Source organism: Equus quagga, unplaced genomic scaffold, assembly GCF_021613505.1.
Source record: "Equus quagga isolate Etosha38 unplaced genomic scaffold, UCLA_HA_Equagga_1.0 114795_RagTag, whole genome shotgun sequence".
In the NCBI taxonomy this organism is placed as follows: domain Eukaryota; kingdom Metazoa; phylum Chordata; class Mammalia; order Perissodactyla; family Equidae; genus Equus; species Equus quagga.
This window is the reverse complement of record NW_025795708.1, coordinates 1-17867: the sequence shown is the minus strand read 5'-3', so window position 1 is coordinate 17867 and position 17867 is coordinate 1. Positions and strand designations below refer to the sequence as shown.

At 45.9% G+C, this 17867-nt stretch overlaps 1 protein-coding gene and 1 pseudogene across 1 annotated transcript; one reads left to right on the top strand and one right to left on the bottom strand.

Moving 5' to 3' along the window:
- Nucleotides 1-6: 6 nt before the first annotated feature.
- LOC124232778 (serum amyloid A-4 protein-like) lies at nt 7-7711 on the bottom strand. The gene is given in 5 exon segments (XM_046649691.1): nt 7-265; nt 652-769; nt 5654-5671; nt 7111-7205; nt 7619-7711. Coding segments are annotated over 4 exon segments (390 nt in total). The 5' UTR covers nt 7202-7205; nt 7619-7711; the 3' UTR covers nt 7-102.
- Nucleotides 7712-11621: 3910 nt separating this feature from the next.
- Nucleotides 11622-14898, top strand: LOC124232777 (mas-related G-protein coupled receptor member X2-like; annotated as a pseudogene).
- Nucleotides 14899-17867: the final 2969 nt, after the last annotated feature.

Here is a 17867-nt window from a genome sequence, read left to right as displayed (position 1 = left end):
TGAGTTCCTGGGGACACAAAGCTCAGTGACACTGTGCCCTGTTTGTGGGGAGAGTTGTGTGGCTCACAGCCTCATCCCCTGAGAGCAGAGGGAGCAGGCAGCTCAGTATTCCTTAGGCAGGCCAGCAGGTCTGAAATGCTCGGGGTCGTTGCCACTCCAGCCCCATTCCCCAGCTCTCTGGTCGGAAGTCAAGTCCTCCAAGTCATAGCTGCTGCTTCCAAAGGAAAGCTTGTGTAAGAGTCCTTGAAGATATTCCCTGGCGTTGCTGGAAGGAAGCGAGAGAGGATATTGTCTCCTGGGTCATTCTAGACAGCTCCACCTCCCAATTCCCTTCTCTCTTTCCACCAAGGAATGGCTTTCAGAGGAGGCTGGAAGAGCCCATGCTCAAGAAGGAGGGGCTAAAACATGCACCTCCTTGGGCAAAGGTCCAGGTCAACTGGTTCTTTCCATGTTCCGCAACAGAGCTCTGCAGAGATCCCTCCCTTTCTCTTTGGGGGTGGGGGAGGCACATCCACACCAGCCCTGCTCTGGCTCTGCTGGCCACCCAGACCTCAGGAGCAGGGGCAATAAGAGCGGGGACCACAGCCCTCCTGACTCTGGAGACAGACAACTCTGCTCCGCTCTCCCTGGCCACCCCAGCACCCCAGTCACCTGATCACTTGAGCGGCTCAGACACCCCCAGGGCCCCTTTGTGCAGCATCATAGTTCCCCCGGGCATAGAAGTATCTGCTTGAATGTTGGTAATTGGCTTGTCTCATGTCCCAGTAGGCTCCCACCAAGTCCCAAGCCCTGGAAAGAGACAAAATAACCAAAATGAAGCTGGTGAGATACCGGAGGAGTGAAGGAATGGAAACTGTCCACTCCTTTCAGATTTTGACTCCTGACAAAGCAGTGAGAGGAGAAGGGGTTCCACATTTTTCCACTACGATGGTGCATAAGACAAATACATCCTTTCCACTGAGGGAGGGCAACTCGGGCTTGAATAAATTCGACATGACAGGCATCAAAGGCACAGAACAAATGCTGAAACCGGCAGTAAGGGATGAGGCGGAGTTGCCTGAGGGAGCTCCACAGGCCCTGTGTAGGCAGACTGCGCTGTAAGGCGTGAGCATCCTGTTCAGGTCTCTGCCTGCTCACTGAGCTCCGGTTTCCTCACCCTTCACTCGGGAGCATCATACCTACCTCCACAGTAGATGAAATGAGCACAGTAGATGAAATGAGTAGATGAAATAGAAAATGAGCGAGGGCCGGCCCCCTGGCAAGTGGTTAAGTTGGCACCCTCCACTTTGGGAGCCCAGGGTTTCGCCAGCTCAGATCCTGGGTGCGGACATGGCACCGCTCATCAAGCCATGCTGAGGCGGCGTCCCACATGCCACAGTAGAAGGGCCCACAAGTAAAATATACAACTGTGTACCAGGGGGCTTTGGGGAGAAGAAGAAGAAGAAAGAAGATTGGCAATAGATGTTAGCTCAAGTGCCAATCTTTGAAAAAATAAATAAATAAAATAAAACATAATAAGGGAACTGCCCAACAATCCCTAGCATGTCAGAGGGCCTGATGTAAGTTAGTTTCCTTTTCCTGTTAGTGAACGGTAGTGGGGACAATGAGATGCCACTATACACCATCAGAACGACAAAAATTTTAAAAACTGATGGTATCAGTTGTGGTGAGGATGTGGTACACCTGAAACTCTTATATTTTGTGGATGGAATTGTAAATTGGTGCCGTTTTGGAAAGCTACTTGGCAGCATCTACTGGAGCTAAACCTCCATCTCCCTTGTTAGCCCACAACCCCTCTCCTGGGTATCTGCCCCCAGCATGAGTGAGTGTGTGTCCACCAGAGAGCATGCACACCAACGTGCACAATGTCACTGCAGTTTCATCCACAACAGCCCACAACTGAAAAGATCCAATTATCCGACAACATAGAGTGAGCAAGTAAATCATGGTACATTTCTACAATGGAATACTGCACACCAATGAAAAAGAGCAAACTGTTGATACATATAAGCAACAACATGGATGAATCTTATAGACACAATGTTGAATGGAAGAATGCCAGATCAAAAGAGCACATTCCACCTAATTTCTCTTATGTGAAGATCAATGTAAATTGGTGCAGCCACTATGGAAAACAGTATGGAGGTGCCTCAAAAAATTAAAAATAGAACTACCTTACGATCCAGCAATTCTGCTTCTGGGTATTTATCCAAAGAAAACAAAAACACTAACTTGAATAGACCTATGCACCCTATGTTCATTGCAGCATTATTTACAATAGCCAAGATATAGACAAACTAAACATCCATCAGTGGATGAATGGATAAAGAAGATGAGGTGTACATATATATATATATATATATACACACACACACATACATATACACAATGGACTATATTCATTCATAAAAAAGAATGAAATCTTGGGGCCTGTCCCGTGGCCGAGTGATTAGGTTCGCACGCTCCGCTTCGGTGGCCCAGGGTTTCACCAGTTCGGATCTTAGGCACGGACATGGCACCACTTATCAAGCCATATCGAGGTGGCGTCCCACATAGCACAACCAGAGGCACTCACAACTAGAATATACAACTATGTACTGGGGGCCTTTGGGGAGAAGAAGGAAAAAAAAAGATTGGCAACAGATGTTAGCTCAGGTGCCAATCTTAAAAAGATAAAATAAACACAATGAAATCTTGCCATTCATGACAACGTGGATGGACCTTGAGGACATTGTGCTAAGTGAAATAAGTCAGACAGAGAAAGGCAAATACTGTATAATCTCACTTATATGGAGAACCTCAAAAAATATCCCAGCTCATAGATACAGAGAACAGATTGGCGGTTGCCAGAGGCAGGAAGTAGTGGGCGGGAGAAATGGGTGAAGGGGGTCAAAAGCACAAACTTTCAGTTATAAAATAGTTAAGTCCTAAGAATGCAATGTACAGCATGGTGACTACAGTTAATAACACTGTATTGCATATTTGAAAGTTGCTAAGAGAGTAAGTCTTAAAAGTCTTCATTACAAGAAAAAAAATTTTTGTAACTATGTGTGGTGATGGATATTAACTAGACTTATTGTGGTGATCATTTCGCAACACATACAAATATTGAATCATTACGCTGTACATGAAACTAATATAATGTTATATGTCAATTATACTTCAATAAAATTTTTGTTAAAGATAATAAGCAGGAAAAACTAATCTATAATCATAGAGGCCAGAATAGGGGTTACCTTTGGTGGGGACATTAACTGGGAGGGGACACGAGCTGTCCTTCTGGGGTGCTGGAAATATGACACATCTTGGTCTGATGGTGGTAGCGTGGGTGTTTACCTATGCAGAAGTTCATCAAGCTGTGCAGTTTACTGTATCTCAGTTTACTGTTATAGCTCAATGAAAAGAGTTTAAAAGACCATTAGTGGAAAAATAGATGCTCAAAACAGATCTAAGTGAGGAAGAGCTGGAGGAAGTGTCTGTCGTGCCTGTGTTGCTCAGTAAATATTTATTGAGACGTGCCGTGGCTCACATGTCAAGGATTTCTTTAAACCTACTCACTTGGAGAAAAGAAAAACCAAGATGGATAGTTTTAATTATTCTTTTTCTTTTATTTTTTTGTGAGAAACATTCACTCTGAGCTAACATCTGTTGCCAATCTTCCTCTTTTTTTGCTTGAGGAAGATTAGCACTGAGCTAATATCTGTGCCAATCTTTCTATATTTTATATGTGGGTTGCCACCACAAAATGACTTCACAAACAGTGTAAGTCTGTGCCCGGGATCCAAGCCAGCTTCGGTGGTCCGAAGCAGGGCATGCAAGACTTAACCACTATGTCACGGGGCCAGCCCCTTAATTATTCTTTGGTTTGTGTGTGTGTGTATGTGTGTGTGTGAGGAAGATTGGCCTTGAGCTAACATCTGTTACCATCTTCCTTTTTTTGCTTGAAGATTAGCCCTGAGCTAAGATCTGTGCCAGTCTTCCTCTATTTTGCACGTAGGACGCCACCACAGCGTGGCTGGACGAGCAGTGCGTAGGTCCGCGCCCAGGATCCCAACCTGCAATTCCCAGGCTGCTGAAGCAGAGCGCGTGAACTTGACCACTGCGCCACGGGGCTGGCCCCACCTTAATTATTATTGATGTGCTTTGTTCTGTGGCATATGTCTCACTAACTTCATGTATTAATTCTTTTGTCTCTGAGTCCGTGAATAGCTGATCTGGGGCTGAGCCTAACAACAGTTCTTTCTCTGATGCTGCCTTGACGTTCATTCCATGTTCTCCAGTTTGATAGGTAAGAGTTTTCTCCAAGTACTTGATAGATTCTATCACTGGGTTGTAGCAACACCTGAGATAGTCATTCTCATTGGTATTGTGTTTAAAATAACCTCAAGCCTTGTTCAAAACGCTGATTCCTAGCCCCACCCCATCTCCAAGATTCTGACTCAGAGGCTAGAAGAGGCTCAGGATTTCGTTTCATACAAAAACTCCCAGCACATTCAAATGCAGGTGCACCACAGCACAAATTCTGAAATTCGCTGACCTAAGGGAGGAGATATTTTTTACTATGTGCAGAAAACTTAGCAGCTAGCACCAAAATTCTTTTTAAGAACTGTATTCAGAGAAATTCATTTAAAAAGAGTAGCGCATGGGGCAGACCCTGTGGCGGAGTAGTTATGTTCGTGCGCTCGCTTCATCCGCCCAGGGTTTTGCCGGTTCAGATGCTGGGCACGGACAGGGCACCGCTCATCAGGTCTTGTTGAGGAGGTGTCCCACAGAGCACAACCAGAGGCACTCACAACCAGAATATACAACTATGTGCTGGGGGCTTTGGAGAGAAAAGAAAAAGAAAAGAAAAGAAAAGAAAAAAGATTGGCCATAGATGTTAGCACAGGTGTCAATCTTTTACAAAAAAAAGAATAGCACAGGAAATTCAAAATATAGAAATATTGAATTTGTCAAATTTCAACAAAAAAATTACAAAACTTTCAATTGCAACATTAATACATCAGTTCCAGTTCTGCATGTAAGGAGTTTGGAAGTCAATACTCCAATTCAGCAACAAGCAAATAGCTGAACAGGTTGAAAATGCACCAATTCTTCTTGACTCTGTAAGAGAGGGGAGGACACAGGGCAGACCACTGCCCCCGAGACAGGAGAGTCAGACGGGCAGACACAGGGATGCCAGTCCTACTGGAGCAGAGACTCAGGAGGCCCCACCAGTGCGGGAACCAGTGCTGAGGGAGGAGAGCCTGAACTGGAATTGATGAATTTCTGGAGGTTCAGTGGGCACAACTCTGAGAGTTAAAAACTCTAGGGGCCCCAGTCACAGGGGGCCCCACATTATTGCGAGATTTACCTTCAGGAGTGCTGCCAGGTTCTCACAAAAAATCCCCTCAGGCTTCCAGCAGGAGGAGGGAAAAGGAGCCATTTGAAGCAAGTCAGAGTCCTCTGTTCTTCTTCCCAAGGGCCGCCCTCAGGGGAAACTGTATTATCAGAGTCTAACTGCCCTGGGCAAGGGAAATACCCAACTCCAGCCCACTCCAGCCATCCTGCCCCACTTGAGGGGGAGGAAAAAACTGAGAAACACTTAACTAGTTCCCAGTCCAGAAGCGTGGGCTCACTGAAAGACTGCGACCCAACCCTAGGACAATAGAACCCCTCCCTCCCCCCACATCTCACCAGCAAGTCACTAAAGGCCCAGTTACAAGAGCTCCTTTTACCCAATACACCACATCCAGCTATCAAGAAAAAATCACAAGGCATACCAAAAGGCAAAACACAGTTTGAAGAGACAGAGCAAACATCAGACCCAAACGTGGCAGGGATATTGGAATTATCAGACTGGGAACTTAAACCAACCATGCTGAATATGCTCAGGGCTCTATGGATAAAGCAGACAGTGCGCAAGAACAGATGGTGACGTAAGCAGAGAGATGGAAATGCTAAGAGAGAACAAATCAATGCTAGACATGAAAAACACTGGAACAGAAGGAGACAATGCCTTTGATGGGGTTAGCAGTAGAATGGATATGGTTGAGAAAAGAATCTTCGAGCAAGAGGATTCAATAGAATCCTCAAAAATCAAAAAGTAGAGAACAGACTGAAAAAAAAAACAAAACAGAACATCCAAGTACTGAGGGACAACTAGAAAAGGGGTGACATATGTGTTTGGAATACCAGAAGGAGAAGACAGAGGAAGGAACAGATGAAATATCTGAAACAATAATGAGTGAGAATTTCTCCACATTAATGTCAGACACCAAGCAGAGATCCAAGAAACTCAGAGAACAGCAAGCTGGATAAACCCAACAACAAGAACAACTAAAACACACCTAGGCATGTACAGAAAATCAAAGATAAAGGAAAAATGCTGAAAGAAGCCAGAGGGAAAAAATACCTTAGCTACAGAGGAACAAAGATGAGAATCACATCTGACTCCTCCTCAGAACCCATGCAAACAAGAAGAGAGTGGAGGGAAATATTTAACATGTTGAGAGAAAAAAACTGCCAACCCCAAATTCTGCACCCTGTGATATCATCCTTCAAAGGTGAAAGAGAAATAAAGACCTTCTCAAACAAAAATCGAAGGAATTTATTGGTAGTAGGCCTGCCTTGCAAGAAATGCTGAAAGTAGTTCTTTAGAGAGAAGGGAAATCATATAGGTCAGAAATTCCCATCTATGTAAAGAAAGGAAGAGCATTACAGAAGGAACAAGGAAGGTAAAGCAAGATTAATAACGACACGTGAAGTTTAAAGTCTTGCAAAAACTGACACTGAAGGTTCCCTCTCTGGGAACACACTGAGTTCACAGTGAGACTCCAAGACTGAGGAATTTGCCACTTGTGAATTCCCACAAGGAGCTCACCCCCAGGGAGTGCTGACCCCTCTGCACACTCCCGGCAAGGACAGGCTGGGCCCGAAGCACCGCTGAAACTCTGGTCTGGAGACTCCATGGAGGGTGCTGAGGCAGACCAGCCTGGAAGGAGAAACACTCCTGCTCTGACCCGTTTGCGGCTTCTCTGAGGAGCACCCACTTCCAGTGGCTATGTGGCCTCTGCTCAGAGTGAATCCTGGGGACAGCTGGATGCGCCCTCCATCCTTCAGGGCTCTTACCTTGGACAGCCTCCTTGAAGAATGAAAACCAGCCTTCACTGCTGACTCCCACGACCAAGGAGCAGAAAACAATGGCAGTGAAAAGCTTCATTGTGCTGAAGTGAAAGACACAGAGGGCCGGAGAATCACAACCAAGGTAGACACATGTTTTGGGATTCTGAATTTCAAAGACAGCCTAGTTCCCAATTTCCATTTGTTTTTATTAGGATCATTACTGTAGGAAAGATCGAAATGGGTTTTAGGATGAAGCATAAACCCTTAATTCTCAGCCCAGATCTCTAAAGAAAATAAGAAGTTCCCAAAGTTTTACCGGTTTGTGGCCAATTTGTCACTCAATAAAGCAGATTAGAGTCGATCAATAAGCATTTCCTGAGGTCCTACTCTGTCCAGCATTGACCTCATAATGGGTAGAAAACACAACTTCTCCCCAGTCAGAATTTACCAAAAAGTGAGAAAAAGATCTCGAAGGAGAAAAACAAGAGAATTACTCCCCAGAAGAAAGCCTCACCTGTGGCCGTTTCTCCAGCTGAAATTCAGTCGCTGGTGTCTCTCCTGGCTTTGGCATTAGTGGGAAGAGAAGTCTTAAGTCCAACAATGTGCCTTGGTAAAGTCCATCTTGCTCAATTCTTCTGTGTAAATAAAAAATTAGCATATTGAATAAAACTATTTTCCTTATCCTCAAGTAGTTTCTTTCAAGTGGAGTCATTCAAGGCATTTGTTTTCTGGCAGATTTTCCTAATTGCCACATTTGCTCTCTTTTTAGTTTCCTACATTACAGGAGAAACTTGCATTTGCAAAATCAGCCGTGAGAGGACAGGGCCCTTTCTCCACTTCCTCCGCTGTGTGTTTTTCCAGTCTCACCCCTGTTTGGAAAAGGATCTTCCCAAAAAATTACACATGGATTTCATGCTCTAAGAGGGGATCCATATTATTAGCAAAGGGGATGTTAGCTTCTCTCTTGGGGCTTCTCTCTAAGGCATGTGAGGACACAGGACAAGCAAGACTTGTCAGCTTGACCAGCCATGGAATGAAGTAATGATTCTGGGAGAACCAAAGAAGGCAGGCAATTAAAGCAGGGTCTTCTAGGCAGCAGATCTCATATTGATAAAAACTGTGTATGCATGTGTATATGCAAACATGCATCGTTCTGCACTCTCTTTTTGTAACTTAACGTATCTTGAAGGTCCTTCCATATCATGTTTGTGGCTCTTTTTATACATTGTATGGATGGACCGTAATTTATACAGTATTGGTGGCCATTTGGCTTTTACCAGTCTTTCGTTAATGCAAATAATCCCACATTTGTTAACCTTGTACATATGTATACAAATATATCCCTAAGATAAATTCCTAAACGAGGAATTAAAGTGCAAAAAAGTATGATACTTTATATATGTTTATATAAGTTGCAAACTGCCTTCCCTGGGGGCTCTATCAATCTTCACTCCCCCAGAAAAGTGTGAGCATCTGTCCCACATGATCTCCCACTGGGATACTGACAACTTTTTGGTCTTCGAAATTTTGGCAGGTAAATTATAACTCGGTGTAATTTACTTTGCCTTTCTCTTATTATGAGTTCGGTTTCACATCTTCTCTCGTGTTTAAGAGCTATTTGTATTTTTTTAGGAAATGTGAACTCATATCTTGCATTTTAATTTAATTTAATTTTCTTATTGCTTTGTTGCATTTTCTAATTTAACATTTTGTAAGAACTTCTGCATATAGGAAAAATTAGAACTTTATCTGTGAGTTACAAATATTTTTCCAGCTTTTAATTTATCTTTCGATTAGGGTGTCTCATTTTGTTCTCAAAATTTCTTTATGTTCTTGTGGAAATTTTGTGCTAAATTTAGAAAGGATTTCCCTGCTTTGACTTACAAAAGCATTTTCCCATGGTTTCTCCAGGAATAATTATACCTTCATTATTTATTTTTAAATATGTAGTATATTTAGAATTTGCCCTAATATCATACATGAAGTACCTTTTCCAGTTTATTTTTTTAAGATGGCCACCCAGTTGTCCAGTTCCATTCACGGAATAGTCCCTGTTTACCTGCTAGTTTGATGCTCAGCTTTTATCATGAACTGAGTCAGCGGACGCATTTGTGTCAGTGGGTCAGCATGTGCGAGTCAGGGCTACGCTGCTGCGCTTACGGAGGCTGTATTCAATGTATGAAATGCCTTCACTGCGCTTCTTTTTCAGAAGAAGGAGTTGGGTTTTTTCCTATGATTTCTTCTATGTTTTTATTTTTGTATTCGGAAACACGATTGATTTTTTCTGCAATAATCTGTGGCTCAGCCAGCGATCCTAACTCTCCCCTTGCCTGTGGCGGTGTTTCAGTTGATGTCCGGGGTGTCCGGGAGTCCCGTCCCACACCTGCCCTTCTCTCTCCCAGCCGCTCTGCTTAGTCCTCCAGGCCGCTCTTTCTCTGCAACCACATTGATGAGACTGGCAAGGACTCCACGCTGCAGGTCCAAAGGTCGGTTTCTCAACCACTGGCAGCATTTGACACTACTGAGCAATAGCTCTGTCATTTGGGATTCTGGAACACCACACTCTCCTAGTTTTCCTCTTTCCACAGCAGCTGTTGCTTCTCAGTCTGTTTTGCTGAATCAGCTCCTCCTCCGGACTTCTAATGGATGGAGACCCCTCTGCTGAGCCTTCACCTCTTCTCTTCTCAGTTCCATTCGCATCCTGAGGGAGCTCGGCCAGGCCTTCGAGCACGGGCTCCACAGGGCCATGGTCTTGTCTGAGATGCTGTTCACACCACACCCTATTGCCTGAAACAGTGTCTGGGACACAATTAGTAATTATTAAATATTTGCTGAATGAAGGCATGGAAAAACTTTTCTGAATGTTAAATAGTTCCTGATTCAAATGTCATGTATAAAAATGACAAGTAGATCGATATGGCTATAGCATGAGACACATGAGCTGAAGTCGTAAAACATAAGACTGAAAATATTAGATATACAGACCAACTGAAAATAAGTAAATCGCAAATATTGTGAAGTGGAGGGAGGCAGAAGATATGTTACATGAGCTGAATTCCTTGCATTTTATAAGGGGAGCCCATTGATGCAGTTGTTAATGCTGATAAATTAAAATATAGAAATATAAGCTTACTATTTTGAGCTAATAATAAAAGAAATGATAATGGGAAGTATAATCAGGGGTGGCCTCTGGAGAACGGGAGTCATGGAGACTGCCACTTTGTATATGTTTCTCTATCATTTGGAAAGAAGTTCCAGATGTGAATGCATTATGTTAGCATAAAGAAAACAAGCAAAAAAAATCAGGTCAGGTCATGGCGAACTTTCAATCACCCTATGATAGGCTTTTCTTTAGTTACGAAGCCTCACAATGCAAGCTCACATTGCTTGACATTGCTACCCAGGTCCCCAGTTGTCAACCGTATGCTCCAGAACAGTGATTACTTGCTAGGAGGTGGACCAGATGGGGTGGGATGGGCGAGGCTGGTGTGTGGGCGGAAGTGGGGCAAATGCTGGGAAACATCTTGGTGAGGGGTCACGTCTCAAACAGCCCTGGCCTCTGAATTGCCCACCGGGTCTACACGGGAAATTGCAAGTTCTGTCCAGTGTCTTGATAAGCCTTGCTTGGTCACCGCCCCTCACTCCAGCTCCTGTAGGCATCTCCCGATTTAGAGGACAGGGAAGTGTCCTCTGGCATCACTCGATCACAGAAAGGCTCTCGCTCTCCACTCCGGCCAGAAGAATGGAAGAAGGGTCAGGATATATAGCAAGAACTGCCCTATTTCCAAGGCCAGTGATGGTGTTTGCTCTAAGTTCCCGTCCCCTCTTTCTACTTTGGGGTGCTACCTGCAGGGGGTCATGGTGTGTCCTTCAGGAAAAGGCAGGAGACTGAAGCTCCCCATTAGCACCTTTGGTGATGGCAGCTCCGACTGTGGTCGATCCGAATGGGGTCAGCCAGAACCTTTCTCCCTTCTGATTCATCACCTCATATTCTCCCCTTCATTGAACCGTTCAAATCTGCAGGCATGGAGAGGATGCCGCCTCTTACAGGAATTTAGGGAGCAAGGGAACATGCTGGCATTGCTTCCCGGAGACGAACTGCTGTTAACCCAGGTTTCATTGTTTCACTGGCTTTTCAAAGTTCTTTTCTCTTGTGAATCTGGCAGAGTCCCAGGAGGAAACAGCCCAAACTGGGATGAGTGAGGAGTGTTTCATGAGGGGACCGAGTATTTGCAAAGCTGGGCAGGATTAAGGAAAAGTGACAAAGCATGGTGAAGCAGCCTAAGGCAAGCAGAAGTGAAGCACTGTCCACCCCCAGGCTTGAAGGGACCAGGGAAGGAGCAGCTACTCAGAGAGTATGTGACATGAGAATGGATATTAGGGGCAGTCTCTGCGTTTGCTGATTATCTCTCGCATTCTGTGTTCACATGAAGATTTTTCGGGGGCTCCTCAGAAATGATGAACGCTGCAGCCGAGAACGGTGGGAAATCCTTGGACAGGGCTCCAGGAGACCAGAGATGGTATTGGATCTGCTCTTCACGGTGACATCTCAGGAAAATCCCTCCGACTCCTTAGGCCTCAGCTTCTTCTGTGTTAAGTGAGGATATCACAATAGACGGTCCCTAAGGAGCGTGCAAGATGCTGGGGATACAGTAGTGACCAACAACAGGTGTGACTGGGTCCTCATGGAGCTTCCAATTTGATAAGGAATACAAATACACCCCACCCTAGTAACATATTTATAAATGGTCAGGTGTGTGAGTGGAGATAGCAGAGGTTCTGGTTTTCCTCCTACAGCCTTTTCTGGCCAATCTGGGCTGTGGGGTCTTGTCTCTCTAACAGAGCGCACGATGGATGATTCTGTCTTTGTTTCCTCTCTGTGCCCCGCAGGAGGACGCATCCTCTTCCCACTTGGAGGTCTTCTGCCTGTGTGAGTCCTCTGGATTCTGGAGACTTTGTGAGGCAGGAAAGGGCTCCTGGATTCTGCTGTCTGCCCCTAAACACCTTCTACTCACCTCTCCTTTTTCGCTATTTGACTGGCTTCTCTTGCCCTCTCTGGGTTTCTGGAGTTTGCTTGTGTTACATGATTTTTTAATCCATAATTTTGACGGCCATCTTGGATTCGACTTGGGAATTCCTTCTCTGCTTTTCTCCCGTCCACGTGTAATTGACACTACAGTGTGGCAGGTGTGCAGGTCTGGTCAGAAGTGTAGACGCTGAGGGAGCCCTGCTGGGTTCAGATCCACGCTGTATGAGACTAGGAGCAAACCGCTCACCTTTCCTGTACTCCAATTCCATGCTCTGTAAACTGGGGATAATACCAGTTCTCACCTCACAGGGCTCTTGAGGGGATTGAAGGAGGCAATACGGGATAAGCCGTCAAGTGGCCGCAGTTACTGCCCCAGCCTGAGCTCCTCATCTCCCTCCAGCTGAATTCTGCATGAGCATCTCCCTTCACACTCCAAGCCCTGCACTTTTTCCACTTCCCCGCACAGATCCCTCTCACACTGAAACTTAGCTCAGCGGCGCAAACTCTACTGGAGATCTCCTGGGAGGGAGAACGGAGCGGGTTTGCACTGCACACGCCACAGCAGCCCACGTAACAGCCCCCAGAGACATTCCTGAACCTCAAGCAGCTCTTCTCAGTGGCCCTCGGCCCTCACCCTCGCTTACTCTTCCTCCCTTGTATTCCGCTCAGCCCCAAACCTGCCTCCAACTTGTGCACCAAAACGATTCTAGGTGCTCAGCAAAGCTGTGTTGCATCCTCGCTTCAAAGGCACATCAGGACCAGCTTAAGTAATTTGGGCACACGTGAGGAATTCTTCTAAACACACACAGAGCTCTCCAAGGAAAGAGTCACCATGAGTGAAATTTTCCTCATCCATTACACACATGTGTTCTAGTGTCTTTAATTGTGTTTTCATTTTTTTTGTATTTAACCCAAATCTTTCACTTTGTTAGCCTCCTCATTCATGGAATAAGTATTTATTGAGGACACACTGTGTGCCGCATACAGATCTAGGCACTGGGGATGTATATAAAAAGTGCTGCTGTGTCCGTAGAGCTCACACACTGAGCCATTTCCAGCCCACCTTGCCTGGCCATCCTCACACCTGTCCTAGCAAGAGGTCACATTCCCCTCATGTCCCTAAAGCATGATCTTCTTTCTCCTCGGTGGCTGGGTCACTCTTAGTGATGAGGGTGGGCTGTGGGCATCTCTGTGTCTTCCTGAATTCCTGCACCTGTTAGGAAATTTTTGGCCCAGAACAGAAGGAATGCTTGGGCCCATAGCCCTCTCCTGGTCTCTCAGATCCTATCCCAGACTTTTCTCTTCCTTCTTCAGGAAATTCTGGGGACGTGACATAACCTCTGGACAGTCAGTGGTGTGGCGGTGGAGTATGATTGGACTACAGAACATCCGCATGTCAGTAGAGGGTCCGTGGTGCAGCAGAGAAAGCCCAGGATTTTAGAGTCAGAGAGAACTGGATTTTGATCCAGGTTCCAGGTCTCCAAGGCTATGCGGCCTTTGGTAAGGATCTTAATCTCCGCAAGCCTCCATTTCCATCCTGTGACATGGGGACAGCAATTCCCACGTCACAGGGTGGCCGTGAGAGTCAGTGATCATACAGCAGGTGCTCACATCTTGTTTCGGTTTCCAGTGGAGGGTTTCTGAGCACACATCTAACCATCTCAGCCTGGGGGACTGAATTCACACCAGTGAATGGACGTGACCAGGCCCCACCTCAAACTTTTAACATGGAGACCCTCATCCGGGCCTTGCTGATAGTCGTCATCACCCTGGTCGGGCTGCCCAGAAACACGGTTGTCATCTAGCTCCTGGGCTTCCACATGCGGAGGTCTGCCTTCTCTATCTACGTTGCAACCTGGCTGCAGTCAGCTTCCTCTTCCACTGTTGCCAGATTACACGTTCCCTGGAGGAACTCATCACCTCCTTCCATTCCATCTCCATCTCTTTCCCTAGCTTTTTCACCACTGTGGTGAACTTTGCCCACATCGCAGACCTGAGCCTTCTCAGCATCATTAGCACCGAGCACTGCCTGTCCACCCTGTGCCCCATCTGGTACCTCTGCCACCATGGCAGACACATATCAAGTGTCATGTGTGCCCTGCTCTGGGCCCTGTCCCTGCTGCTGAATGTTCTGGAAGGAAACTACTGTGGCTTCCTGTCTAGGGATTGTGACCATGTTTGGTATTAGGTATTTGATTTCATCTCTGCTTATTTTCCTTTTTTTTTTGGTGAGGAAGGTTTTCCCTGAGCTGACATCTGTGCTGATCTTCTTCTTCTATTTTGCATGTGGGACTCCACCACAGCCTGGCTTAATGAGCAGTGTGTAGATCTGCATCCAGGATCCAAACCTGCAAACCCCGGGCCACCAAAGCAGAGCATATGAACTTAACCACTACGCCACCTGGCTGGCCCCTTTGCTTATTTTCTTACTGGTGCTTCTCTCTGGGTCCAGCCCGGCCCTGCTGCTCAGGATCCTCTGTAGCTCCCGGCAGATGCAGCTGACCAGGCTCTGCATGGTCATCCTGCTCACAGTGCTGGTCTTCCTCCTCTGCGGCCTGCCCTTTGGCTTCAATGGTTTCTGCTGGATTCAGAAGGACTCCAACATGTTCTCAAGTTATCTTGGAAGGACTGGGGTGAACCTGCCTGGCATTAAGAGCAGTGCCAACCCCAGCATCTCCTCTTTTGTTGGTTCCTTTAGGCATCAGAGGCTGCAGCGGCAGACCCTCAGGCTGGTTCTCCAGGGAGCTTTGGAGGACACGACTGAGGTGAAGAGAAGTGGAGGAAGCTTTCCTCAGGAACCCAGGGTGATGTCGGGAAGCAGTTTCATGAGGTGATTCTGGATCAAGCAGGGTTCAGTCAGAAGTAGGACTTATAGAAGATTCTATACATAATTGTGAATGGTTTGACCCTACACCACTGTTGTGGGTGCTGGTCGAGTTGTCTCTGTAATGCTGTTGTCTGTTTGTCTGATACCAGAGCTTGATGTCTGCAGGGAAAACTCGAACCCAGGAGCATGAGCTAAAACCCGTGAGAACCAGCCAGAACTCTTGACAATCTCTCTCAGTGCATGCACTTTTGATGATGCAGGAGTTCTGTGGGAGAAGTTGGCTCCCTTCCTCATGGAGCTAAACACACCCCTGGTGCAGGAGTCAGAGAAGCTGAAGGAGGATCCAAAGGAAGGTGGAGCAGCTGCAGCTGCCTCACGCCGCAGAGAAGCCACAATGTGCACGAACATCCTGGTGTCCTTGCACCAGCCTTCCACACGTGAAAACAGTATCTCTCCTGCACGTTTCCAACCACCAAATCTCGTGTAAAATGTAACTTGATGCCCCCCCCCAACCAGAAACGTTAAAGGAAGGGAATTCTGGGGAATGTAGTTCAGTCTAGCCAAGTCAACACTTTCATACCCATGACAGTCTACCCCTTGTCAGCTTGGCACCTGTAACCACCTCCCCAAACCACAGTTCATTGCAAATAAAGACAACAGCGAAGGCACCTTCTCCCTAACATGATACACCTACCCCACATACTCATGAAACATACCGTCGTTTCCCCCAAGGGGACACGAAGTCTCCTTTTCAGCTCTGGGTGATGCTTATTTGTCTTCTAGTGGGTCACTCTCCCCTTTTGAAATTCTGTAACTTAAACACTGAGTCACACAGTTAACTACTGTTAGTACCCATTCTGTACGATGGTAAGGGATTAGGAGAAGAGAAGAAAAGAATATTTGGGCAACGTATATACAAGCACATTCACAGCACAGAACTACTCATACCCGTTACATCCTTGGCAGTTGGTCACACGGCTGTTGCTGGTATTTACACCTACCTTCTTCCACCGCCGATTCCACCTCACCCTCACCTCAGCTAGTTGTGGTTCCTTGCCTGTAGGGGTGACCCAAACTTTCATTCCTCAGCAGTCTGGGCCGTTGCCGGCCCCTACTGCTCTGCTCTGGGGTCACAGAGATGTGGCTTTGAGTACTAACCTGCCCATCGGTATGGACAACTTTCTTGAGATAATAATCCTCCTCATGAGCATTGAGTGGGACAGTGCCTGTTAAACACACACTGAGCGCAGCCTCTCCAGGGCTGCCTTCCTCAGGGGCCTTCACCCCGTGCCCGTGGAGCTTTGTTAACTCTGGGCTCCGGGACCGTTCCCACTCTTGAACAATCCCACTTCAGCAGAGACTGCAAGCAGTGCAGGTAATGTCTAAATTTGTTTGATCGCTGCACTTCATAGGGACCAAAAGGATGTATTAAATGTTTTTGACAACTCTCTTCCTAGATGTCCTACAATTTCTGTCTCAAAGCAATTAAAAGAATTGCAGTTCAGACTATCCCAGAAGGGGGAGCCATCCCTAATTTTGACAAGACGTATAATATCTTCCTAGCTTAACCCAGAGCCTGTCACAGAGTATACACAGCAAACAGTTGTCAAATATTTATTGAATAAATGACTTAGTAAATAAATAATTGAGGCAATGAAATTTTAGTCCAAGCCTGTGCTAAATCTCTATTTAGCAGATTTAGGTCAGCTATCTTTAAGGTCATTATTTTTACCAATTTCATCAGAAAAATTAACTACAAAATTTCTGGTTTGTGGTAGGGTTCTTCATGCCGTTTCCTTTCCATGCTCTCTGTCATAGTCCCAGGCACAAGCCTTCCATGGCCTCCCTGGGCTTTGCCCCGATTCTCCCTCTCTGGGGGGCTCTCTCTTCCCTCGGGGCAGGTTTTCAATGATTATTACATCTGGACCACCTGTTCTTGGAGGGCAGGGCCACATCAGCGTCACCCGTACATTCCTAAATGCTTCACGATGTGTATCTTACTAATTTAGTTACACATCCATATTTTAGATTGTCATATAAAATGACATTTATTCAGAATACTACATTTTCTAATTATTATTTTTAAATTGAGGTGGCTTTAGACTGAGCGTTTGTGTCCCCCTAAGTATCATACGTTGAACCATAGTACCTAACATGACGGTTTTGAAGTGGAGCCTTTGGGAGGTGATTAGGTCATAAGGGTGGAGCCCTAGTGAATAGGATTAGCCCTTTCCTAGGAGACCCCAGAGATCGCCCTGTCCCTTCTACCATGTGAGGACACAGTGGTGAGATGGCCATCTGTGACAAGGAAGTGGGTTCTCATCAGACACCGAATCTGCAAGCACCTTGATCTTGGACTCCCGAGCCACCAGTGAGAAAGACATTTCTGTTGTTTATAAGCCACCCAGTCAGTGGTATTTTGTTATAGCAGCCTGAACTAAGAGAAAGGTCTACCGTATATACCATGAAATTTCACACCCTGACATTTATGTGAATATGAGTTTTGGTAAATCAATACATCCGTGCAACCCATGCCCTCAGAGAGATGTGGAACATTTCCATCATGTCAGAAATGCCCTCGTACCCCTTCCTGGGCAATGCCCTCTGCCCCAGAGGCAGCAACTGCTCTGTCACTGTTAAATATTGGTTTTCCCTATTCTTGAACTTCATGTAAATGGAATCACACAGTACGCACTCATGTGTAAGGCTTCTTTTGCTCAGTACGGTAATTTGAGAGACTTTCATGTTCATGTGCTCCCTTTTACTGCTGAGGAGAAGTCCACTGTATGGACACAGCACAGGTTATCCATTCTTCAAATGATGGACATTTGAGTTGTTTCCGGTTTGAGGCTACTAAAATAAATCTGCTTTGAACGTTCATATGCAAGAGTTTTTATGGACATGTGT